This window comes from Sporobolomyces salmoneus (genome assembly GCF_050403485.1).
Source record: "Sporobolomyces salmoneus JCM6883 DNA, S_salmoneus_JCM6883_v1_ctg25, whole genome shotgun sequence".
Taxonomy (NCBI): Eukaryota; Fungi; Basidiomycota; class Microbotryomycetes; order Sporidiobolales; family Sporidiobolaceae; genus Sporobolomyces; species Sporobolomyces salmoneus.
This window is the reverse complement of record NW_027481138.1, coordinates 39,797-64,860: the sequence shown is the minus strand read 5'-3', so window position 1 is coordinate 64,860 and position 25,064 is coordinate 39,797. Positions and strand designations below refer to the sequence as shown.

The window sequence follows — 25,064 nt, the reverse complement described above, 5'->3', positions numbered from 1 at the left end:
GGAACTTGATCTGAGCAGAGGGATCAGTCGTAGGTCGTTATTCGAGTACTAGAGATTCGAGATAAACGATCAGGTCGTATTGAAAGCCGTGCGGTCGACTCAGGGCGGGACGCAGAGCCGGTAGACTAGATTAAAGATGAAAATCAAAACATGCTCTTGAGAGCAGCAGAGCTAGTACGTACGCTTGAGTTTGAGTGCCTGAAGGGCAGCTTGAGCGAGCTCTGTAATGCAAGAGCGAGCGGGCGAGTCGAGGTGATTAGCGAGAAGTCAAATCGTATCGCGTTTGAGCGAAAAGTTTTGCAATGGGGTTTTTTTTTTTGGGTTTGCAATCAAATTGGTCCTCTCTCCTCACGCCTCCCTAGCTCGATTGAGCGACCTTCGAGCGATGAACGACCTTATAGCACCTTATTCCTCTCGATTCAGCAACACCGATGACCTGTGCGAGCCGATACGAGTCTCATCTTCCTCATTCCCTCTTCACGTCTCCTCCTCACCAGCATCCACCTCCAGCTATGCACTCTCGCTTGTAGATCACTATTCATCATTCTTACGACCATCTCCCGAGCAGCAACGCTCTCCCCCCTTCCTCTACAGCCGGCTCTCAACCTGCTCGATTCGTCACTCACCCTACTTCGCCCAATTTCGACTCTGATCAGCAGTGGACGACATGAGCAGCACGGCCAAGTACTCAGCACTCGAGATCAACCAGTTCCACAAGCTCAGAGAGGCTCGAACGAAGTTCGGCATCCGAGGTGGACTCACTCACAACTCATCGGTATCACGACGAAAGAGGGTGGGGACAGCACAGTGATTACTCTGGTCGACAAGAGAGTAGGCTTAGCCGAAGGAAGAATGTCTTGCGAGTGTAGTTCGGCTTGGGCAGAGATGCGGATTTGGTAGCTACTTCCCGTTATCCCATTTCAAGCTCTTCTTGCGGTGCATTGCCTCTGGATAGTAGTTCTGTGAGTTTCAAGCTATCTGTGCGTGTTCTTGAGTATCCTGAGAGCGAGAGGGGTCGGGTAAAATGACTTGTTGAGTGAGAAATCTTCGCTTGTCGATCAAGCCCGCACAAGTCGTTCCCAGACCAGCAGTAGGCTGAGTAGACTATAAGAGACTGGTGCAACATGCCATAACCTCTCTGGGGCTCTCCTCATGCCGTGATGGCGATTTGCAATTTCCTTACTTTAGAAAAAAAAAAAAAATTGGCACGTTTACGAATTGGAAATTGTCACAGAGCTGAGCAGTAATGGAAGAAAAAACGCGATTCGATTCGGTATTGCTTCGAGCGCAAATAACGGGGTACCAGCCCCTCAGGCGTATCAAATGGGATAGTCTATCAACGAGACAGCTCAAAAGCGTACCTCCTCGACTGTCACGAACGAATCAATTTTGGTCAGCGATAGACATAGGAGAGTTCAAGACGAGAGCGCCCACCGATGAAATCAAGGAAGAGCGTAATGACCGGTGAGTGAAAAGACGATTACGCGCAATCGAAAGCTGCAGCGAATCCATCGAGAGTGTCAGCCAACTCCCGAGCGACTCGAGGAGGGCCTGGAGCTTACACTGCGTAGAAAGGAACGAGAAGGAACGGCCACGGCGAGAAAGAGAAAGAGAAAGGTTGAAATCTGCGGAGACCACTGGTTAAACTCACTGTCAGCCCAAGTACAATAATGGTCAAGACTGACCCTCGATTACTTACCGTAAGCACGGCTTCGAGGGGAGACCCGCATCAGAACCTCTGTAACTAGTTAACAGACGTTTATCAGCTCGGATCTCGGAGTGTCACAATGAAGTCCACTCACGAGGTACCGGCGTAAGCCAGAGATTTGACAGCAGTCCGCTCCGAGTAGGACGCTGGTCGCTATCGATCGGGATAGACAGGGATCAGGTTCTGTCAGCTTTTCAGCGGCGGGAGCGGCGACGATAAGGACAAACAGCTCACCTGAAGCGATCTTTGCTGGCGGAAAGTGTGCTAGCGTGCTCGAAGTTGGATGAAGAGACAACACTAGCGACTGCTAGTGTCATCTTGGGGAGAAAGTCGAGGAAGTGAAGAGAAGGAAGGAAAGAAAGGAAAGACTCCTCGTTCGTTGACTCCAGTCTGAGTCTCTGGGACCCCTTGTTCTCGGTAACAGCGAGGTACGAGGCCTGAACCACGCACGTTCTTTCCCCTGACCTTTCGTCCCCCTCGTCACTTGACACAGACCCGTTCATCTGCACGCACGAGACTTGCGGGGAGGAGCGGACGACGGGTCCGCGGATCTCGTGCATAGATAACAGCGTGAACAAAGTGGCAAACGACGACGACGACGACTGGTGCAATTTATGCGAGATCGTCCCGCGCTCTGTGTTCCGCCCTCGGAACAGGCGAAAACTCGGGGGCCTGAACCAAGCTCAATGCCTCTGATTACTTTTCCGCACTCTGCTCTCGAAACGGGTTGAAAGATGAATAGCAAATAACGATGTCAAAATGGTCTATGGTGCGAAAGTGTATGCAAAAACAAAGGCAGACGATGAGAATGGTTCGATAAATAATGAGTGTACGATAAGTGAGCATGCGAATAAATTAGCGAACGAATGATGCATGGTTGAATGGATGAATGAATGAATGAATGAATGACTATGTAGATGTAGTTGAGATACACGTCTAGTTACCGGAGAGGAGCTTTCCGAATCGTCCTCGTTTCGCCCGAGCACCTTGTTCTCCAGCTTGCGTCTTCCTCTTCCTCCTTGCGTTCTTCCCAATCGAGCTGACTAAAGCGGCGCTCTCGGAATTCTGCTTAACCATCGCATGTCCGCAGCCGACGAACTTGCCCTCGTAATACATTCTGGCGTGCCAACCCTTCCTGTGATCGATGGGGTCGAAGGCGAAAGTCGGTTTGTCTTTGACTGAGTTGAGCTTCGAGTCGCAGCGAGCACAGCGCCATTCAGTGACAGGGTCTTTCGCAACAACTGGCGACAAGCGATCGTTGAAGTCTGATCAGCTGTGTCTGATGTAGCAGAATCCGAAAGCTGGAAACTCACCTTGACCCCGTACTTCTTTGCTCTTCACCTCCGCTTCGAGCTTCTTCTCCTTGAGTCGCAACACCCTAGCATCTAGATCGTACAATACCGCCGTTGAAAAGACCTTGGACAGCCACTCTTCGACTTGACTGGTCGGAATCTTCTCGTCTTCGTACAAGGCTCCGACGTGAGCTTCGAAAAGATCTGCCGCCACGCTTTGATGTCGTTCCAAGTGTTCACGATCCGGAGCACGGTACATACGCCGCGGGAGTCCATAAGCGAGCGCAACGTGCGAAAGTGTGGTGTTTTGAACGAGTTCTTGACGGAGCTCCTGTCCGAGGACGATCTCGTCTAGTGATCAGAAGCTCGTCCGTATCGCAGTGGGTATTGTGGAGGTACTCACCGAGAGAGGAGACGAGGTCAAATCCGGGTACCTTTTGCGCAAAATTGACGAAACGACGTGTGACAGGTAAAGGTCTCCGACCGTTTCGAAGACTTCGTATGACTCCAGCTCGCGTTCGTATTTCCCACGTCTCAATACCTCGCTTCTCGATAACTCCCCATCCCAGCTCCGATGCCATAACGCTTGCTTCGCTAGTTTGTCGGTTTTGATTTCGAGAAGAGGTGGGAGTTTGGCGATATCAATCGGTACCTCGGCCTGTTTCCATCCGGGTAAGAGCTGAGGCAGGTACTTCTGCAATTCCTTGGGCGGAGTCGAGGGGAGAATTGTGAATCGCGCAGAGGCCATGTCGAGGTTCGAGGTTTGTGACAATCGTAGAGAAGGGACGTCTGCCCGCGACCGAACAGAGATAGTACCAGACAGGGCACCTCCGACGTTGATACTCCACAAAAGGAGGCGAGGCGAGTATAGTAAGAAGAGAGAGATGTAGAGGATCGTGTTCGCCGGCGTCGTGAACGTTCCTTTCCGCTCACTCCTCGTCGACCGATCGAACCACTCGAACCCCGTACGCGCACTTGTACGCGATCCAAGCGCTCTTCAATTGTTCCCATGTGTGCTCGCCGGTTTGCTTGCCGGGTTTTCCCGTCAGTTCTCTCTTCTCTCTCTCTTCCTCGCTCCTCGACTGAATGCACGTCTCGTCCAATCACAGTGAAATGATATCAACACAATCTATGTTTTGCCGACTGCAACCAGAACGTAAAGTCACCCTCCAGAGCCAGATGGGATACAGCTTTCCTCGTTTGGGAGGAGGGAGAGAGTGTGCGCTCACAATGCGGGATGTCAACGGACTGACTCTATTCTCTCTACACGAGCTTTGTCGGCGTTGCGTTGAGTAGCGATGCCGACAAAGGAGGATTGTACCTCAGAGACGAATTTCGGGCTTTTCAGGCCGGGGAACAGAACGGGCGACGCCCTGGCTAGTAGAATAGTGTGTTAAGCTGCGAAGGAGAATAGTCGCTCAAGGTCGGCGGCCGGACGGAGTGAAACTGTGAGACCGGATCTTCTCGTCAAACTCGCGGCGTTGTGCGCATTCCTTCTTTCTGGCTGGACCTCTGACTACCTTCGCCGCTCCTGTTCGAACCCTAGTAGCCCACGTCTCTCACTTGCACCTGTACCTCCGACTCTACCCACAGCCTTGCAAATTCTCGCCCCTGCGTCACCTCCTCCTTCGCCTTCCACTCCACTCCGTCTCCCTGCTCAGCTTCCGTCTGTCCCTGAACCACGAACCCCTTACTTCGGCTACTCCTTCTTCCCCCGTCTCCTCTCGCAGTCTTCGATTCGTCACTCGGACTCCGTTCGATCTAGATGGGTCAGCCCGGACTCTGGGAATTGTTCGGCGACGAGCAGAAGAAGCTGGAGAAGCTTCGAAGTCAACACAAAGCAGAAGCTGAGTCGGTTTCGTCCGATCAAGCGAATGAGGACGACGACGACTCTTCCGATCCTTCTCCTGCCTTCCGCGATGGAGATCTTCTCCTCAAATTCGACTCGATAGAAGCAGTATGGAGACATCTCATAGACTCAAACCCCGGTCGAACATGTGAGCTCTACCGATTTCTTCGTTTCCTTCTCCCTTTTCCGTTTTCTCACCCTTTGCTCGTCGTTTGCTTCCGTCCAGTCAACATGAATACGGACGGCAACTCTCAAATGTTCCGCCATCTCTTGACGATTCGGAAACTCTGCAAGCACCATCCGATCGAGGCCGGAGGTGTCAGTCTCTCGCAAAGCTCCCGCGCAACCGCCGCTCGTCGACTGGAGCTCGTCTACATTCTCGACACTGTCAAACGTCTCGAAAACGGATCTCCTCCCGGAACCCACCACCGATTCTTTGCCGATCATCCCGTCGACAGATCAATCATCAAGACTGACGAAGAAACGAATCGATTGAGAGCCGCCGTCAATGCTGTCCTCTCCGAAGCACTCAAGGAGGAGTTCAAAGTCGAATGTCTCGATCGCGAAAGCCGCATCAAGCGTAAGGAGGAAAAGCAGCGATTGCGCCGAGAACGCGCTCAAACTCCAGCTCACTCTCGACTCGAAACTGAGCAACCTTCGTCGACTCGACCGCTGGAGACCAGCCTGAAGAAGTCGTCGGAGGAACCCGAAGTCGAACGATCCGAAAGAACCGAAAAGACTGTCAAGGCTTACCTCGATGGGCAGACTCCTTTCTCGCTTCCAACTGCGGCCGATGTGAGTCTACATGCATTCCTTTCGTCAATTCCCTCAAATCTCACCAACTCTGCGTCCACTGTAGCTCACAAGCCCCGACTCGTTGACTCGCCAAACCGCTCGAATCCTTCTCGACCGTGTCGATTGCATCACTTCGTTCCGCGAAAGTGATCAAGCGATCAAAGGTGTTCTCGAAAAGAATGGAGCTACGAACGACGCTCGAGTGACGACCTATGTCAGGAAAGGAGGTCTACTCGTCGACGCATCGGAGGAGAAAGCGAAATCACGAGAAGAAGACCAGTCAATGCGAGATCAGGAGGAGGAGGAGAACGCCGCTTCGTCCAAACCCATTGAGATTATCTTCACCTCCGATTCCGACCACATTCTCCTACATACCTCGAAGACTGCTCGCTACCTCGTCTCGTCGTATTGGTCGCCATCGGAAAAGAAAACCGTTTGGAGATTACTCGATCTCGAATTCCGAGACAATCATCCGACGCTCTGGAACTTTGCCGACCCTCGTCAACAGATCTTCGCGACTCAACTGATCGGTTCGGAAAGCTCGCACGGTATCACCGGTATCGGCTTTAAGACGTACATGGCCAACGAGAAGTTCCGAGAGCTCGATCGCGAATCTCCAGACTGGTACAACGCCGTTCAACATCTCAGAAAGGCGACACCGACTCCGATCTCGATTCCCGGAAGTCAAGAAACGGTCAACTCCCTCGCACAGCTCGAGGCGGTGTTTCAATCGAGGATCAAGGTTTGTGCTCCCCGAAACAAGAAACTCTTCGTCAACGTCAATTTGCTACAAGCTTGCGATCGTACGGACAACCTGACGAACGAATTCGACAAATCTGAGACGATTACGAAGAAGGATCTCCTCTACAAGATCGCTCTCGTTCGACTCAACGACATGCTCGAGGCCAAGCGCAAACGCTTCGGTGGAGTTTCCGGCGCGACACATCAACCGTCGAATCATTCTTACAAATTTACGTCTTACGCCGCCCCTTCCGACGACGCTCCGGCTCAACTCGTTTCGAGTCCTTCAATCCCTCCGGCAGCTTCGACATCGAAATCTACCGTTCCTGAATCCCTCCCTAATCCTCTTTCTCACTGTGTCGACAAATCTCGTCATTCTCTTCCCCCCTCCACCTGGTCTGTCAAGACCATCAAGACTCCCGGTCTCCTCCAGCAGGTCGCCGACGAGAGCGCAGAATCTACCGAGGCCCTCGAAAAGGCTGCCGTTGAGATCAAGAGAGGAGACCTAGACCGTTACTACGACCCAGGAGGAGGAGGACGAGACGACGAAACTGAAGATTCGGAGGACTCAGTTGATGTACCTGTCGCCGATTCGATCCCCTCGACCTCAACGACTTCCCGTGCCGCTCGTGCTGGTCCAGCAACTCGTCGGTCCTCGAAATCTTCCGCGGTTCCCTACGCTTCAAGATCGAGGTCAATCGAGATCGATTCGAGGAGGACTCCTGCCGTTCGAGAGGAAGAAGAGGAGGTCTTGTCGAGCCGGGAGAAAGGGAAAGAGCGAGCTGTTGAGTTCGATGCTGATGGAGACACGCCGATGCTGGAGATCGACTCGAACCTCGGAAAACCCGCCCACGAGCTCGAACAATCGACGGTGGGAAAGGTTTATCCTTCTCCTGACCTCTTCTCTGAAGGCGAAGGTCTATCACCGACGACTTCCTCTCCTTCGAGTGAAGAAGCAATCTCCTCAACAGTCGTCAAAACTCGGAAGAAAATCAAGCTCGCCGACATGAAACGATCAACGTCGTACGGATCGAAGCCCACTCCCGCGGTTCGCACACGAAAGAACGCTGCTACCCTCGACAAGGACGATGACGACAAAGAGGCCGTCGGAGCGGAGAAGAAGAAGCGAACACCGACAAAAGGAATCGGAGTCAAGGGTGAACACTTCGCTCACCGCTCTCTCACGATGTACCACAATACAGCTCTTTACCGCAAGTATCACGTCTCCGGTATGTAGCTCGACTTCAGCGCTTTCGCGTGCGACTTTCGCTTATTCGTTCTGCGCTCGAATTAGGAATCTCCTCGAACGATCCCTCGAATCCATTCAATCTCGCCGCTGACCAACGACACGTTCACGACGCGATTGTTCCGATGGCGGCAGACGAAATCCGAATCATTCGAGACATGTTCGAAGGCGTTCTTCGTCAAGTCGCTCGTTGGGATCCGGCTGGTTTCCGTCGCCTCCTTGAAGATCACGGGACTTTCGAACACTTCCTGAATCGAATGCGAACCGCTCTGACCGACCTTTACGCCGCAAAAGTCGAAGACCCTGCTGGACTCGAAGACATAAACCGTTTGTTGATTGGAGGAGGTCAAGGTTTGTCATCGGAGACGATCAACGAGATTCGTCGAGATCTGCTCGACCTTGCAGTTTCGGACCACGAAATTTTGCAATACTTCGGGACGGACTCTCTGCACGTCAGTTTCCAGTCTCATTTCGATTTTCGAAACTGTCTACCTTGATCTGACTCCTGCTCTTCAGCGCAACTTGACTGGTCTCGTCGTTCTCCTCTCCCACAAGCGTCGGGACGACCTTTCCGCTCCCCTCCTTCAGCTCCAGCGACTCTTCGACCTCAACTTTGCCGGTTGTGGTGCCTCTTTCGCTCTCAATGCTCGCAAACGTGTCCGGAATGTACACGTCCTCCTCGCTCGATCCTTTCTCTCGCGCATCACCAGACTCGTCAACTACGAGGGGAACCTTCCATTTCGGATCGAATTCACCGACAATCAACGACAAGCCTGGCAATCGCTCAGCGAAGATTCACGTCGTCTCCTCGGTTCTCTCGAGCGCGGTACAAGAAATGTCGGACAAGGAGGAGGAAAGGATCAGAAGCAGAGTGGAATCATTCTCTCGCTTCTCGTTCGAACACTGCTCAACTTCCAGCTCTCCGGTTCATCATCCAACGACTCTCAGCAAGCAAACTTCGACAGAAGTCTTCACTATCCTCTCCGCATGCTCCTCTTCAACAGCCTCGCCGACCTTCATTGGAATCCCGATCCGAAAAACTTCGATCAGATCGTCGCTTCGTGCGCTTCGTACATCTCCGGCTTTCTTCCGGTCCTCGTTCGGATCGTTCAGATCGGTCATCATGTCGCATGCGGACTTCAGCGAGAGCACGAACGGGACGTTTCGCGATTGGTGAAAAGCAAGAATCAAGGCGAAGAAGTACAAGGAAAGGGAATTACCCTCAAGTCGTCAGGATCTATGAAGGAAATGAGAGGGTTTGAAACGTTTGGAAGCTGGCACAAGTATTCGCTGGAGAATCAAGATCACGATGCGGCACTTCAATTCGAGATCTTTCTCCTTCAAATCTATCCTTTCCTCGGTTTCTCCTACTTTGTGCGGCGAGCAGTCCCTCTTTACCAAACTGGAACCTTGACTCACACGCTCTATCGTTGTTAGGAGTTCGATCCTCAGAAAGTCGTCCTCACTACGAGTATCGTTTCGCGACTCGTGGCGAGTCCTAGTCGTTTGACTGGGATGGCGAACAATCAACACCTCCCGAATCTCGTTCGCAAGCGAATCAAGCAACAACAACAATCAATCAAATCCTTCAACTCTGCCTTCTCCACGCCTCTTGTCTCTGCCCCGGATCAAACTAGCGCTCAATCCCTTTCTCCTCCCGCCTTTCCCCAAACACCTTCTCTCGCTACTGTCAACAACTCGAACGCGACCAAAACGAACGTCCTATCGCCTGCTGAGAAAGCGACGAAACTGCAAGAAACTCTGGAGAGACACGACCGCTTTACACGCCTTCGAAAACGATTCCCCGACCTCGTCCTCGCCCGAGGCGTTCACGATGGAGATGTCGACATCGTCAAACCAGCCTCTCCGAACGCTCGTTTGTACGAGATCGTCCCGAACGGAGCTCGACTCCGACAACTCGATCAAGCCTGTCGCAACCTCGAGAAACGAGACCTCCTCGCCTTCACTGATTCGACAGACTGGGAAGTCACGGGTAAATGGACCAACTTTATCACAAAAAGACTGGAACATCTGGCACCCGAATTCCTCAAGGTCTTCTTTCGAATCGAACATCGCCTCGGCTCCCGAATTCCGACAGGAAACTATGCCATCACCTTCGATGGAAGAGTGATAATCGATCTGGTGGATCCCTCAAAGCTTACATGGAAAGGAGTGTCGATGGACAAGAAATCGTTTGAAGCTGGATCGAATCGAGGTACGTTCTCGCTCAGTGCTGTTCTTCGCTCTCGCAATGACTAATCCCATCAACTTGACCTCACAGTCTCCCTCGGTATGGACGTTAAGGAGGGGTTAGAGAACTATCTCAACGCGAAGCCCGCTCTTAAAACCGCATACGAGAACTTCGACTTGAGCAAGTTTACCGAGATAGTTCATCCGCGTCAGCAATCGATCAACCTCCCTCTTATCAGAGTCCTACGATTCGCTCCTCGCCCCGCCGCCGCCACCGGTAAATCCCAACCGATTTCTTTCGCTCGCCAAATGTTCCCTTTCTTCGAACTTCGTCCCTCCTCTCAGCCTCAGCAATCCTCGGCGACTATCGGTCTCGTTCCTCGATATTGGTCAAGCAAGCTACCGAAAACGATTCGACGCGATGAGAACGGTAAACTCTTGGCGCTGCGAGGACCCGATCCTTCGTTCCCGGATTCTGGTCCGAGTCGAGCCCTCTCTGCAGGCGAGACGGCCCTCGCTCAATTCGATCGTCAATATAGCGTCAAACCGGGAGGACACGGAAAGGAGGAGGAGGCGGTTTCATCGCTCAACGTTCCCGATAAGACAGAAACGTTCGCGAAAGTACACTTCGTCCCGTTCGATTTGGGCACCAAGCAATATGTCGCCGGCGTTGTACCTCGTGAGGATGAAACGATTTCGTTCAAGCAAGGAAGTACGGATCAAAAGAAACGAGAACGGGAGGATTCGAAAGTCGTTGAAGCGGATCGCAAACATTCAGAAGCTGCTTTCATTTCGAACATTCTCACCGGTACGTCTGCATCTCTGTACCTCTAGCGAGACCATCTCATCGAGTTCTGCTGGTCTTTTAGGAGATTCTCGTCTCGCTGGAGGTCTTGCGACTCTTTTCGCTCGCAACTTTTCTCTCGACCAAACTGCTCCTCACCCTTCCTCTGCCCCGTCCGTCGTCGCCACTTCTTCCTCGATCAACAACTCCTCTGCTCCTGCTCCCACATCCTCCGCTCAACAGTCCGCTTCAAGCAGCGCCGCTTCCCTACCTCCATCGTCTTCTCTTCTCTTCCCTTCCGACCTCTTCCGCCTTCCCTCGGACCTACAAAGTATACTCGCACGTAGAGATATCGTACATGCCACGAGAGCGATTCAGAATCGAAGCTTTCGTAGACGACTCGAGGACTCTTCGGCCCGAAAACTCGTCAACAAGCTATTCCCGAAACTCGCCGGAAACAAGAAGCAGCTCGTCGTAGTAGTAGTTGGGAAAACAGATATGACTTCAAAGGGAGGCGTCGGTATCGGAAAAGGGAAAGCGGGAATCGAAGCGTTCTTGAACGCAATCAAAAGTTGTTCTTGGCTCGAGCTCGAACTTCTGATGGTCGACGAACGGAACACCTCGAAGTTTTGCGTTCATCCCGATTGTTCCTTCAAGTAAGTTCTCTCTCTCTAATCGAAATCAGAAGATCCGCGAACAGGGATTCGGGATTCAATTTCGATCAACCCTCCGTTCCATTTACCGCCCTCCTCTCCAACCCTTCTCTCGCGACATTACATCTCGTTTAATTGCTTTCTCTCCCCTTCTGGAGTTCTTCACTGACCCCGAGCCTTTTCCCTCGCGAATAGCCTCGTACACCCCTACCGAAACGATTCCTCATCTCCAAGTCCTATTCTACGGCTTAAAGTCTCGATCGAATGTCACAACACCTTCCACCGCGACTTCATTGGGTCGTACAATATCTTGCGGAAAGCTCTCGACTTGATCCGTAAGGGCCATCAATCGAACCTTAAGGATCTCAAATCGACCGACATTCTCGGACGGCTCGTTCGGTACCTCTTAGGAAAGGAGTCGCTCACAAACAGACAGACGGCACGACTCGGTCGATCGGTCTTCAACGCTCTGAACAAGCTAGAAAACGAGGGGGAAAAGACAAAGTATCTGTCTGGACTCGGTCGGGAGGGATTGTACGGGGTCGAAGGACAGTTGAGACTCGAGGCGGCCGAAGCAAAAGAAGAGGGTAATCGCTATAGAGGGCAGGACGACGAGGAAACCGACGAGGGAGAATTGAGCGATGGAGAAAGGATTTCGGTCGAACAAGAGGAAACCGACGACGAGGACGACGACGACGAGGGGTTCTTGACTGAAGACGATGTCGAAGAAGGAGAACCGGAAGATAATGAAGAATGGTCACTCTTGTAAAACTTTAGATATTTGCGCTATTCTCGCTCAATCACTTCGTCTCTATCTCGTTTCAGAGAGCGATCTCTACAGCGTCATTTTTCGACTATAAGCGATGTTTGTAACACGCAAGAAGGAGTCCCGCTACAAATCTGCAAAGTCTCGATTCCCTTCGCCGATGTGCAAATCCTCGAATTGTCGGTACAACTTGCTCGTCGGAACGTAGGAAGTCATGTTGGGACGCCAGCGATAACTGATTGGTCCTGAAGGAGGCTGAAGGATGCAAGGTCCAGGTTTCTTCGCTTTCGCTTCGAGCTCCAGAACAGTCGTAGGATTTAACATCTCGTCCTCCTTCTTCGGGTAAATATCCTTGTGCGCTTCCTCCCACTCTTGGAGCCATCTGTCGCCTTCCTCGAGTTCAAGTTCCCATTCGGCGACCTTGTCGAGGTTTCGTCGTCGAATTTCCAACTGCCTCTTTGACAATTTTTTCTGCTTTTCTTCATTCACCTTTCCTTTCACAATTCCAACTCTCCCGCTGTTCTTTCCCATATTCGCCAGTAATTCCCGTAACCTCCTCTTGGTGTCGGCTCTCTCTACGTCGACACGCTGTACCTCCGGCTCCTTCGAACGTTCTTCAGCGGGTTTCGAAACTTTCTGGTTTCGATTCGTGACTCTTCCGTCTTGGTATCGTGTGTAGCGATCGAGAGTGAGAGGTTCCTTGTTGACCGGTTCCTCCCAGCGCTTCGCGTTCGTCGAGACTGTTGAGTCGCGAGAATGAGAGCGAGAGAGAGAGAGGGGGCGGTCGAGCACGGCACAGAGTTTCGTGAGTGAGAAGTGAGAGACAGAATTCGTGCGAAGCGAGCTCACCTTCGGACAAGGGACGCCGCGAGGGTACTCGGGAGATATCTAGTGCTAAGTTATCAATAGGACCGCGAGGTATGGGAGTTTCGGGATATCAGCCTATCTGAGAATTCGCGAGGGCTCGATAGAATATGAGCTTACGTTGGGAGGCAAGAGACTGAGTTCGTGCGGATTCGTACCGGTTCTCCGAAGGGGATACACTCTGTGAAGAATGTCTCGCCTTCACGGAGGAGGTAGATGAATTCCAGCGGGAAGGGATGAAAGACCAGTTTTCACTTGATCGGCCGGCAAGAGTAGGGGGAGCTGTAAGGAAGGATGGGTATCGTGGCAAGGAAAGAGTCGTCGCGGAAGGTTGAAGGGCCGGGTATGACGCCGAGGACGAGGGTGAGGAAGAGGAAGAGCTCTCAAAAGAGGAAGAAGGGACGGCAGAATTCAGATAGGTTCCTGCTTGAGGGCAAATCGCTTCGTTCGAAAGATGAGGGTCGTTGGAGGGATGTTCAGGAGGAGGAGGAGGAGGAGGAGAGAGGGCAGGGAGGCGGTAGAGAGGGAGCTCGTAGGATCGATCGTCTACTGTAACAGGAGGAACGAATCGAGTGAGTCAACTGAAGCTTGTACGCATCGAAGCAGATGACGAGTGACATACCCTCTTCACGGTAGCGAGAACGTTTGATGTTCGATTCACCTAAGAAGTGCTCGGCCGCTTCATCGAAGGCTCGCTTCTTTCCGGCAACTTGATTTCCTCCGCGGTAAGGTTGGTGGCCGCCGTTCGAATCGCTGTCGAGTTGGGGAGTCGACAGGTAAGAGTTCTCGGGAGTCGAAAGGGAAGGGTGAAAGAGGACGGGTACACCGCTCGGAGACGAGATCGAAGAGTATTGAGATTTGTAGTAGTGAGCGGGAGACGGTTGATCCTCGGGCGTGATCGAAGGAAGGGCGGTAGGAGAAGGGAACATGTTCGAAGGGAGCGAAGGGTAGAGGGAAGACTGAGCGGGAGTCGGGATGAGACTATTCGGAGTCGCGCTCGAAACGACGCTCGAGTTTCGGTATTGCTGAGGAAGAGGTTGGTTCGATTGAAGCGGTACTTGAACGTACTGAGGATGATGTTGACCAGGAGCCGAGTAACCGTACGATCCACCGAGAGGGTAAACTCCTTGAGGAACGAAAGAAAGTCCCGGCGCAGCGACTCCGAAAGGATTTTGACCGAGTTGAAGTGGGTAGCCAAGAACATCTCGATTCATTCCGGGAAGAGAGAAGCCTTGACTTGCCGCGGCTTGAGCTTGAGAATCGAGCTGTTGTTGAAGAGCGATGAATTGAGGCAAGTGATCGACAGATTGTTGAGGTATTCCTCCTCCTCCTTGTCCAATCTGAGGGATTCCCGGTTGAGGTTGAGGCATGAAGTGGTAAGGATAGCCGAGAGTAGGGAAGGAGAAAGGGTGAGGAGCTTGTTGGTGAGCCGGGATCCGAGATTTTGCATCGAGTTGTTGGGGAAGAGGGATTCCGAACTGAGGGGGAGGCTGAGGCGAGCGAGATCGTTTCGTGACATTCGCAGTGGTCGAACCTTTCGAAGGTCCGATGATCGCCTTGCTTCGTCGGTGTTTCGCGTGGTGCTCTTCGGTATGAGTCTTTTCATGTTTCTTCAAGGTGTCGCGCAGTCCGAACACTTCCATGCAAACCTATTCGAACGAGGGGAGTCAGTGAGGCTCGTAGGAGGATAGGACAAGGGAAGAGAGACTCACTGAACAAACGTGAGGTTTGACTCGGAGTGCGATGTGAACTCGACAGTGAGAGATGAAACGATCTCGCCGTATCATCGTCTTTTGACAAGTCCCCCAGCGACATCTCCAGTCAAGCGTTCCGGCCCACTTGGTATCTGGTGAGCGGGCGAAGTCAGATAGGCTGCGGACACACGCAGGGAAGAGAGAGAAAGAGGAAGTTTACCAACGTGAGTATCGCAAACGTGCTGGTACAGATCTTGTTTGTTGGAGAAGCTGATGACACAGTTGGTCCATCTACAGACGTTGTCGGGATTGTCGTCCTTCTCCGTCGTCATTAGAGCGGGGGAAGGGAGAGCAAATGGGTGTAGGAGGGATGGGACCCGAGGGAGAGAGAGCTGCTGGGTGGGTGATCCGTGAATCTCTTGGTCGTGGTAGTATCGTCAGCGGGTCGTGGGACAGCGGTGTGGTGGAGGAAATGAAGAGGAGAGCGACAGCGGAAAGTTGGGTAAACAAACGCTCAGACCTTGCGTTTGCAAACGACAGCGTTGTGCGCGTTCGCGCTCAACCAGATGACTGTTCTGGTATTCTGAGTGACTTAACGCGTGTGATCGAGAAAATCGCAACGAACCCGCGATAATTGCGAAATGAGTCACTCAACTTTTCGGAAGGAAAGGCCCATACGGCTCTACTCCTTACGACTTTTAGGTCTTGTCAGCTACTACTGCTGAACGTTGAACGGGTTCAGCGATGACTATACGGAAGTTCGCGGATAAGGAAAGGGGAGAGACATACGAAAGATCGATTTGGCGGTTCTTGCCTCTCGCAATGATCCTCTTCATCGTCGTTGAACATGTAGCCACGGCGGTCGCCACAGGACCGTCGAGTCAGGCTACACGTACGCTCAAATTGCCAAAGACTCTAACCGTTCGCCGGCCCTTTTACTTGAATGGACCGATCTCTAAGCCTCAGCGAAGGTTTGGTCTCAGACCGGTTCTGCTATAAGCAGGGCTCGGAATTTGTGCGGGTCTTTGGCGTTGGCGAGGATGGCGAGGCAGTAGATCAGGTTAATAGAAGTGGAGGAAGGACTCAGGAGAAAGAAAGGTCCGAAAGCCCGCGCGAAGGCCTTGAGGAGGGGACTAGTGAGCTGTCGAGACTACGCTTGAGGTGCCGAGCGCAGCGCGTCACGCGGGAGCGATGGTGAGAAGCGTTGGAATACCCGGGGAGGTGAGGTGACCACTTAAGATCAGCTAGATCATTTTCCAAACTCCTTCTATGCCTTTTGCGATCTCCCCTTACAAAACCTGCTGCCTTCCTCTGCCTGCGAGCGAGATAGAACATTCGTTCTCACAGAGGAACCCGTCGCGGATTAAAGCTTGAGATCCGCCTTCACAACGACAGTAGCGAAAGGCTTAGCATTGCAGCTACTTGTTCGACTAACTGATACTACTGCAGGCTATTGCGAATGCTCTGAGAGCTTGTCCGCCGGCGAAAGAGGCCCTGGGGATAGATTGCGTGCCGAGACGTCACGCTTCTTCTCACGAAAACTGCCTGCGAGACTTTCCCTTCGGTCGATTTCGGCCTTGTCCCCTTCCTGACGTTCCATTCCTGATACACTGTCAGCTGATGCTTCCTCGTCGTGATTGATTTTGAAAAGTTGTTTCATTTTCGGATGAAAGCAAGAGGTAGCGTTTCGAGACCTGCTTTGCCCGGATCGTGTGTTTGAGGTGTATGTGGATCTTGAGACATAGGCCGGAAGCAGTCGGAGTTTTGGAGCTTCGAGAGATAAGGACGAAGGGACGCCATCGATGTCTGCCTCCTCATCCTCTTCTTCGTCCTCCTCGTCGATTTCCTCGAGATCTTCTCCTCCGAAGTGTCCATACAACGAAAGGAAGTCGATGAAGGATCGTGTAGCGACTCGAGCGGGAGGACGTCTTGACGAGTCGGCCATCGAACCGGCGATTGAAATGTCACTCGCGTCTGGAGCAACTCCGAGCGACTCTCCATCGAATTGAGAATTGTTTTCCCGTTCTTGCATAGCTTTCCGGTAGACGAAATCTCGTCTGAATCCTCCTGGTTGTAGCATCTCGGAGGTCGAGAACTCTCCCGCTTCCGTGAGTTCCTCAACGTCTCCTTCTCCTCCGCCTTCGAGTCCTGCTCTGAACGCAGCTCGACTCGCATCTCCTCCCGGTCCCGCCGCCGCATGACTCTGTCTCCTCGAACTCGACTCGATCGCTGACCCGAAACTCTTTGATCTCCTCAACCCGACTCCGCTCTCGTTCGAACCGTTTCCTCCTCCTTCGGCAGCTTGTTGAGCGGCCCATTTGTACACTCCCGCGACGACGTCTCCTCCTTCGAGATGGTAAGGGGTCGGGAACGTCGAATCATTCTCTGAATCGGTTGTAGCTTGTTGTTGTTGAGAGAATTGAGCCGAAGTCGATCGAGGAGAAGAGGAACCGAGCGAGATGCCGGAAGAGAGCGATTGTTGCTCTTGCGCGACTCGTTTCTGTTCATCGACGGACAAGAGATGTCTCCTAATAACTTCTGCTTTCTGTGCTTCGGTCAATTGAGGGGAATCGGAAGGAGGAGGTCCTGAAGAGGGAGTATCGTATGGAGAAGGAGAAGTCGAGTTGCGAGGGCGTTGTCCACCACTAGGGGAAGCAGAGAGGTACTGTGTAGTCTGTCTAGGGGATCCGAAGGTTGGCGTCGCTCCTCCTGGACTACTTCGACCGGGGATTTGGGGAATCGGCGAACCGACTCGAGGTTCGGCAGTTTCGACTCGGTTCGAACCTGAGCTCGAGGGTCTGTTGGGCGTGTGGATAGGTTTGCTCTTTGACGGCATATTTCGAGAGTTGATGGAAGTGGTTCAGGTTGAAACTGAAGATGAGTTTCTGCGAGCCTCTTTAAACTTTCTGTTCTCTACCAACCACGTCACCAAACTCGATCAGCTCTCCTACTCTCATATAGATCTCATACGGAACAAGCCGCGAATTGACTCCTCTCAGCGCCAGAAGGTAAGCTTCACCTTCATCGGAGATTGCATGAATCATTATCGGATGTTGGCTCACGTGTCTCTTCAAGCACAGGTTGACAGACAATCCAATTCGGGCAACATACAGAGTGGTCAATCGGTAGCTAAAGGCGGAACGGCAACAGGCGAAATGGATCATCTGTGGAGACTCGGGGAAACCGTCGCACGAACATTCCTCCCTTCAGCTCTCCTTCCTCCCTCGTCAGAAGACTTGAGAATCTCTTCGTCCTCAAGCGAACGAGAAGAAATAGGCTGCGCTCCTGTCGACAAGATCAAGCCGTTCCCGCCCCTCCCTCGCGAGCTGGTCCTGCGAATTCTATCCTTTACCCTCCCCAATCCCTCCTACTCGACCTCTTCCCACCGCTACCGACTACTCCTCGACTATTCAACATTCGACAAAGATTGTGCTCGCTGGGCAACCCTCGAAATTTGGCAGAACGTCCATTTGCCCTCACCTCGTTCGGCGAAACTCTTCTTCGAGTCGATCGAGAGAAGCCCCAACAAGGAGCGAACGACGGTTGTGAAGAGCTTGCGAATAGGACAATCGGATGTCGACGAAGTGAGCATGTTTCAGGAAGATTGGTTGTACGCAGACGTCGGGAAATGTATCGAAAGGTTGTTGACGAAGTGTGCGGGAGTCGAAGAGTTGTGGATAGCGGGAGCAAAAGACCTGACGTTAAGCTCGCTATCAGCTGGGAAATGTGAGTGCTTCCTGGTCTCGAGTGGCTTCATCAAAGCCTTGCTAACCCTTTCGAAACAGCTCTTCACAGCCTGTACCTCTTCGAAAGTCGAATAGTCCCATCGCTCGACCCGCGATCTCCCCCTTTCTTTCTCCCTCGTCTGAAACTACTTCACCTCAAAGCCGTAATCTGTACTGGTTCAACCCTCGATGAACTTCTATCCCCCTTCTCGATCCCAAATCTCGACACACTCGATTTTTTCTCGGTCCACCAATCCCTCGTCACTCCTCAACAACAGCAAGGTCGTCGAAACGTCGATCACCAAGCTCCTCCAAATCTCCAACAATTAAACGCCATGTTTGCTCATTTGATTCCCTCTCCTCCCACTACGCGAAACCTCCCTCCCTCCCACGATCTCGCTCCGCAAATCGCCCATCTCTCCCTCGGTCCTTACTCGACACGAACTCTACCACTGTCAGCTCTACCCCTCTTCACCTCCCTCGTCTCGCTTTCCATTCCTATTGGTCTCTTCCTCTCGCCCTCGCTCGGATCGGAGCATTTTCCCCTCACGCTTGAAGCTCTACGAATCACTCCAGAGACGACCAGAAGTGAGGAACGGGCTCACGAACGAACTGAATCCGAGTATCGAGCGCAATGGGAATTCGCTCGACGGAAAGCGCTCAATCTGTTTCGCGAGAAGCTCGAAGCAGACGTCGACGTCGAGGAGGTGACCAGCGAGGATGCGAGCGACTTTGGAGGTCTCGGCGACAATACAAGGCAAGGCTCATGTCTTCAAGTCGTCCGAATTCCGAATCAAGACCTCGAGGAAGGGAGACGGAGCCTAAAATGGGCATGGATGGAAGACGCTGTCGGCTCAGGAATCGGAGATGGTCGATGGGAACTCCGTCAGGAAAGATGGAGAGAGAAACGTTTGAGGGGGGATGAAGTAGCGTAATCTCGCTGCGCAACGTCGCTCTCCTCCTCCTCGGACATTACAGTACCATTCTGGCTGGAAGAATCTTGAGCTTCCAGCGATTCGCGAGCCGAAGCTGAATCTCCCGGCCCTCGTGCGTCTTTCCCCCAACGTCCGACAGATCGTAGGACATTAGCAAGAAAGAAAGAGCGAGATCACGTACCATGGACGTGCTCTCCAAGCGGTGACGAGAATCTCTCTCTTCTCTCTCTCCCCCTGCTACCCACTCTTCCCCTCGAGACGACGTGAAATGAGTGCCCCCTCGAGTAGGATAGAAGTTCATTTCATCGACCAAACAACCCTTCGAGGACGACGTGACTGACGTTGAAACCCAACAGACTGACGATATAGAATGCGAAGAGGAGAGCGACGGGGAACAGGAGGAGTTCGGAACGGATGAGGAACGGCAGGGCGTTGTAGCCGAGGTCTGTAGAGGGTCGGTGGCGAGGGAAATTTTGAGCGTAGAGGGATGAGGGTGAGCGAGTGAAGGATGGGAGGAAGACGAGATTAGAAGAGCCCGAGGGAGTCAGTACATCCGGAACGACACTCAGGAAGTAGAGAGATCACGAACAAGTCACGTAAGCATATTGAGTGAACTGTTGGTCGAACGTAGGAACAAAGCTCAGTTTTCTTCCTTTGCTTCGTGAAACAGCTCGAACGACTCACAGCAGCCAAATACAGCGTGTTTCCGACCCATAGACAGACCCAGTTACTTCTTGTCACGACTGGTGCGAGTACGAGTTGTGCGACGTAGAGCGTGAGGAAGAGAGGGAAGAAGGAGTTTGCGTGGACGTCGAATGCGTAAGGCCTGTCGAGCGAGCGAGGGTAAGCAGATGACATGAAAACTGTGAAGGTTTGGGGATGTCTCACCATTCGACCTTTTGATCCGTCGCATGAGTGTGAGAAGCGTGTGTTAGGTATTTATTCGATAACGCCCTGCGAACGAAGAATTCAGTCAATGAACGCTCAAAGACGTATTCAAAATAGTTCAGAGAGTCATGCTTACCATAGAGCGGTACTGATGACGAGTCCAACCCCGAAGAATTGAATCACGATGAAAGAGAAGATTGTTTCGAAAGTTTTCGCGACTCCGTGATGAGCGTACAACACTGACCACAGTACTGCCGCGACTACATACTCACCCGAACAATAAGTGACGAGTCGGGTGAAAGCAGACAAGAGTCGACTTACCTAGTAGACAGAGGGAGATTAGGAGAAGAACGGCGGGATCGTCTCGTGCCCAAGTGTTTTTCGTTTCTGTTGAATCGTAATGGGCCGAATTAGCTCACAGCTTTCCTCGGAATTGGAGTAAGTTGACTCACGTTTGTGATAATAGACGTTTCGATAGCTAGAACACGCACCCGAAAATGAGTTCAAACTCGCCTTCTGAGACTCGGTGACGAGGCGCTACACTTACACTCTCCGCGGCGCGATACACAGATAACAAAGTTGCCAAATCGCAAGCTCAAAGTCCTGCAAACGAGGTCCAAACAACACGTTCAGCCGCGAAGGAGAGAAAGAGAGAATCAATCGTCCAAACTGACCATTTGCGGTAACCTGCTCAGTCTCCTCAGCCAAGTCTTCATCCCACCACTTCCCAAGCGAGGAAATCCATGTGCTGAACTACCAGGGAGAAGCGACAGGATGAGTCGGAGGAGAGGAGGGGAAAGACAAGAGGTCAAACTTACTTGAGACTTGGGGTAGAATTGCCGTTACGGTTTCGAGAGGATGGTAGCATCTCTCTGGAACCCTTCGAAGGTCTAGCCGAGTCGGGGTGACGTGTGAGAGATGGAGATGAGTGAGAGGTGAGGAGAGTGTCGGTATTCGACGGGGATTCTCGCTTGTTGCGCTGTCTGGACTGAGAGAGCTTGTTCGGAGTAGCTTGGATCGTTCTTCTGTAGCACAGTCGAAGTGGTCGAGAGAGGTTGAGGTTCAACAACTGATTCGTCGCGAAACATCTCTCTTTACCTTCATCGTCGACCTTTCGAATCGGGACTCGAGTACAAACGGCAGGATGCATCAAGAAGATGAGCTCGACTTTGACGAAGATGAACTAGTCCCTCAACCCTTCGTCGCCTCCGCCTCGACGACTTCTTCGAATCTCCCTACCTCCTCCTCCTCGCAAGCAGCCCTTTCTACTCAGACGACCAAAGTACAACAAAGCGCAGCAGCCGCACCAGCGAAGCCGGCTCACGACCCTTCGTTAGATGCGACGGGGAAGAAGTTACCAGAAGGTTGGGTTTCGAGGATCAGCAACACGACGGGAGAACTCTATTACAGAGATACGGTCAGCAATACGAGTAGTTGGGAGATTCCGACTATTCCCGCCGGCGTGCAGAAGCAAGAACCGCAAGACATTACTCCCTCAGAAACTCTCGTTTCGAATCCCGTTCCCGCTGCTCAACCTCAACCTTCAGCGCAAGTTACAAAGCAGACTGTCGAGGAAGCAAAGTTGGAGAAACGCGAGGAGAAACCATTACCGACAGGACCGAGGAATCCGATGAGAGCTCCTCCGACCGGTCGTGAGTTTTCAAATTCCCGTCGTGCTTGCTCTCTACGTCTCTCTTCGGGAAGCGCTGACTGGGTTTTGACTCATCAGCAGCTTCAGCAACTCCTACTCTCCCTACTGGTCCCCGTTGGGCCTCGAATCCAGCTTCCGCGAATTTCATCGCGAGACATGCCCAGCGCCCTGTTCTCGAGACTTCGAGCAGTCGCGCGATCCCTTCAAACGGTGAGCTTCATTATCTGGCATATCGCTGAACGGAGCAGGACGATCTTGCACCAATTCTGCCTCGCGGGCAATATACCGACGGAACTTTCTCCTCGGGCAAGATTGCGCTCGACGTCCTCGTCCCGCAGAAAACCAGCGTTCCTATCCTCCCATTGTCCACGTACTCACTCATCTTCTCGTTCTCCTCTCCCTCCCGACCCTTCCTCGCCCCTCGTTGCCCTCTTTGTTTTCTGATCCTCTCTTCCTCTCCGTTCAATACCTCTCCTCATCCCGCTCCCAACGACTCTCCGCTCTCTCCATCCCAACTTCTTCCCCTTCTCTTTCAATTTCTAGACTCCTCGAAGCCGCCAACTCCAACGATCTCGACGATTGAACCTCCGAAAGGACCTCGAGCTTCCCTCGAAAAACAACGTGAGTTTTGGAACCACCAGATCAATTTCATGATGGGGTACGGCAGGGAACGGGAAGGAAAGTGGATTGAAGTCTGCTGAGGATCGGTGGTAGACCGGGAAATAAGTCAGGGTTAGAGGCAGGAAAGACGAGCGACTGGATTTCGGAACCGACTGGAGGCTATCGAGCTTGTCTCGAGGCGAGATCTCGACAAGGTAACGGCGAAGGTTCAGGTCAGGCTGTAAGGAGACGGGAATCGTAACCTCGAACTCGAGCTCCTCCCGAACAAAACACTTCCGAACTTCCGTCACTCACTCTCCGCTCGTCTCCTCCATTCCTTCCCCATTCTCCTCCTCCTATATCTTTTCCCTTGATCGCACCTCTACACGCTCCCTCATCCCTTCTTCACTCCCATCGCTTCCTCCCTTCCTTCGCACAAATCTAGGTCGTCAATCCATTCCAACCTCGTCAAACTCCCCATTCTCCCAATCCGTCGGTCCTCGTTTCGCCCCGACTTCATCGTCTTCTACTCCTATTACTGCTCCAAGCGGTCCAGCACCCGCACGAGCTTCAAACGCCGTTCCCCTCGGTCCGAGAAAACCGAGAGATGTACCTTCCAATTCTTCCCCTTCTGCTTCTCCTGCAACAGCTCCCATCTCGACTTCGACTTCCTCGAGATCTATCGATGCCGATAACTCAAGGTACGCGCCACCTGCAGAGTCAAGATCAAGATCGAGATTGAATGGAGATTCAGAACGTGCTCCTCCTCGACGAACGAGTCCCGATGAGGAGACGAGTTACAAACGCTCATCGGACCGGTACATTCCTCTTTCATTTCATCTCAGTCAGGGAGAACTCAAATGACCAACCTGATCCTTCGGAACGTAGTGATCTTCCCCCTCACGTTCGAGAATCCTCTCTCCCTCCTCCCACCTCCTCCTCTCGTAAACCTCCAATCGCACCCCTGAACGCTTATCGAGGACCTCGCCGACTCCCAGGCCACAATTCACGAGTTCGAAAACATCTCCTTCAACCGACGACGACGGGCGACGATCGTGAGGAGGAGGAGGACGTTACAATGTCTCTAGTGGATGAACGAGGAGAGTCTCCGGAGGAGGGAGGGGATAGTAGATCGAGGAGTCAGGATGAGAGGATGTCGGACCCACCACCTCCTGCCTCGAGAAATGGTCGAGAGTGGGAGAGAGAAGACAGGAGTGGTTCTTCGAGAAGGGACGAATTCGAGCAGAGAGAGGAGGCGTACAAGAAGAGGAGAATCGGGGAAGATGATGAGAGGGAGTACAGTGAGAGGAGTAGGAATGGACGATCGGAATCGGTGAAAGGGCCGGACAGTTCGAGGAGGGAGAGGGAGAGATCGCCGGTCGATTACAAGAGGAGTGTGGTACGAGAAGATGAGCCGGAGGAGAGAACGAAGAGAAGGGAGAGGTCAACGGATAGAGAACGGGACAGGGACAGAGACAGTCGGAGGGAACGAGAACGAGACGAGGAAAGGAGGGAAAAGGAAAGATCGAAACCTCGACACGACGATTCGACTCGACGCAACGATGATCGATACGACGAGCGACCTGCGAACGGAGGAGGAGCGTCGAGATCACGATCGACTGTTGAAGATGATCGACGTCCATCTCGAGCGTCGAACGGAGATTACGAGCGATCTCAATCTCGAGTTTCAAACGGAAACCACGATCGAATTGACGTCGATTTACCACTTCCGCCACGACGCAGGGAAACCTCGGATGTGCGGGACGAGAAGCGATCAAACAGAGACGAAAGGGAACGAGAGAGGACGAAGGATGCGCAGGACATTCGGGATCGTCGGGACGAACGCACTCAAGACAGATACCGAGGATCAAGGAACGACGAGGCTGATGTACAGAGGTCGAGAGATCACCGTGATGATCACAGAGATCGACGACCTCGCGAACCATCTCCCCCTCTCCTCCGGTTCGCTTCTTCTTCAACTCCTTTCCTCCCGCCTCCTCCCCTTCCTTCTACTTCCGATCGTCATCGTCGTCGAAATCGTTCCCGTTCTCGCTCTCGATCCCCGCCACCACGATTACCTCCCACCGACCTGAAACTTCGAATCGGGAGTGGACCGCTCGAGAATCGTTTAAACTCGACGTTGAACAAAGAAAGAGAGGCAGCCGTACCGCTCATCAGGATCGTCGGAGGTTCGGCGGAAGCGTTTGGATTGAACGGGAACGAGAGGAAGAGGAGGGATGAAGGATTGATTGGTCGAACCGAGGAAAGGAGGAGGGATCGAATGACTCCTCCTCATTTGAGGCCTCGTCTCGAGCCGAAGGAGTCATTGCCCGTAAATCCATCGCTGCCTCCTAGACCGTCGAGGGTGAGTAGACCCTCTCTTCTTCGTTCAGATCAACGACTGACCGATTCGTTTCCGGCAGAACGGCTCACCTCCACCTCGAGACGTTGACCCTCAGGCTCCTCCTCGTAGATTACCTGATCGACCTCTCGGAGAGAAGCGAGGAGGAGGAGGGACAGGGAGAAGGAACTAGAGAGCGAGGCAAAAGTGAATACAAAGCGAAGAAGAAAAAGAGATCGATTGAAGGTGGCAGGAAGAAGGGCGAGGGACTAGCTTGTCGGGTCGTATTGTCACGATTAGTGCTGTGTCATGAGATTACACCTCGAGAAACTCTGGAAAGTC

At 52.6% G+C, this 25,064-nt stretch overlaps 7 protein-coding genes across 7 annotated transcripts; 3 read left to right on the top strand and 4 right to left on the bottom strand.

Annotated features, from left to right (window-relative positions):
• Positions 1-2,644: 2,644 nt before the first annotated feature.
• JCM6883_002478 (ribonuclease III domain-containing protein) lies at positions 2,645-3,748 on the bottom strand (the record flags this gene model as incomplete). Its single annotated transcript, XM_076632314.1, has 3 exons — positions 2,645-2,949; positions 3,022-3,331; positions 3,404-3,748. 3 exons carry the CDS (start codon positions 3,746-3,748, stop codon positions 2,645-2,647), a joined length of 960 nt encoding a protein of 319 aa, XP_076487654.1.
• Positions 3,749-4,765: 1,017 nt separating this feature from the next.
• JCM6883_002477 (uncharacterized protein) lies at positions 4,766-12,027 on the top strand (the record flags this gene model as incomplete). Its single annotated transcript, XM_076632313.1, has 9 exons — positions 4,766-4,997; positions 5,076-5,644; positions 5,709-7,614; positions 7,680-8,083; positions 8,148-9,005; positions 9,069-9,846; positions 9,913-10,629; positions 10,691-11,261; positions 11,454-12,027. 9 exons carry the CDS (start codon positions 4,766-4,768, stop codon positions 12,025-12,027), a joined length of 6,609 nt encoding a protein of 2,202 aa, XP_076487653.1.
• A 123-nt stretch (positions 12,028-12,150) lies between these two features.
• Positions 12,151-14,675, bottom strand: JCM6883_002476 (uncharacterized protein; the record flags this gene model as incomplete). The annotated part of the gene is made up of 4 exons (XM_076632312.1): positions 12,151-12,764; positions 13,009-13,437; positions 13,511-14,537; positions 14,601-14,675. 4 exons carry the CDS (start codon positions 14,673-14,675, stop codon positions 12,151-12,153), a joined length of 2,145 nt encoding a protein of 714 aa, XP_076487652.1.
• Positions 14,676-16,032: 1,357 nt separating this feature from the next.
• On the bottom strand, positions 16,033-17,418 carry JCM6883_002475 (uncharacterized protein; the record flags this gene model as incomplete). The annotated part of the gene is made up of 1 exon (XM_076632311.1): positions 16,033-17,418. The coding sequence occupies one exon, from the start codon at positions 17,416-17,418 to the stop codon at positions 16,033-16,035; it is 1,386 nt and encodes a 461-aa protein (XP_076487651.1).
• A 319-nt stretch (positions 17,419-17,737) lies between these two features.
• Positions 17,738-19,242, top strand: JCM6883_002474 (uncharacterized protein; the record flags this gene model as incomplete). The annotated part of the gene is made up of 2 exons (XM_076632310.1): positions 17,738-18,308; positions 18,368-19,242. 2 exons carry the CDS (start codon positions 17,738-17,740, stop codon positions 19,240-19,242), a joined length of 1,446 nt encoding a protein of 481 aa, XP_076487650.1.
• A 302-nt stretch (positions 19,243-19,544) lies between these two features.
• GMH1 (Gmh1p) lies at positions 19,545-20,998 on the bottom strand (the record flags this gene model as incomplete). Its single annotated transcript, XM_076632309.1, has 10 exons — positions 19,545-19,687; positions 19,832-19,856; positions 19,927-20,068; positions 20,131-20,196; positions 20,267-20,390; positions 20,452-20,517; positions 20,583-20,608; positions 20,678-20,733; positions 20,805-20,883; positions 20,949-20,998. The coding sequence occupies 10 exons, from the start codon at positions 20,996-20,998 to the stop codon at positions 19,545-19,547; spliced, it is 777 nt and encodes a 258-aa protein (XP_076487649.1).
• A 276-nt stretch (positions 20,999-21,274) lies between these two features.
• On the top strand, positions 21,275-24,915 carry JCM6883_002472 (uncharacterized protein; the record flags this gene model as incomplete). The annotated part of the gene is made up of 6 exons (XM_076632308.1): positions 21,275-21,782; positions 21,860-21,991; positions 22,325-22,402; positions 22,827-23,199; positions 23,270-24,746; positions 24,805-24,915. The coding sequence occupies 6 exons, from the start codon at positions 21,275-21,277 to the stop codon at positions 24,913-24,915; spliced, it is 2,679 nt and encodes an 892-aa protein (XP_076487648.1).
• Between the last annotated feature and the right edge of the window lie 149 nt (positions 24,916-25,064).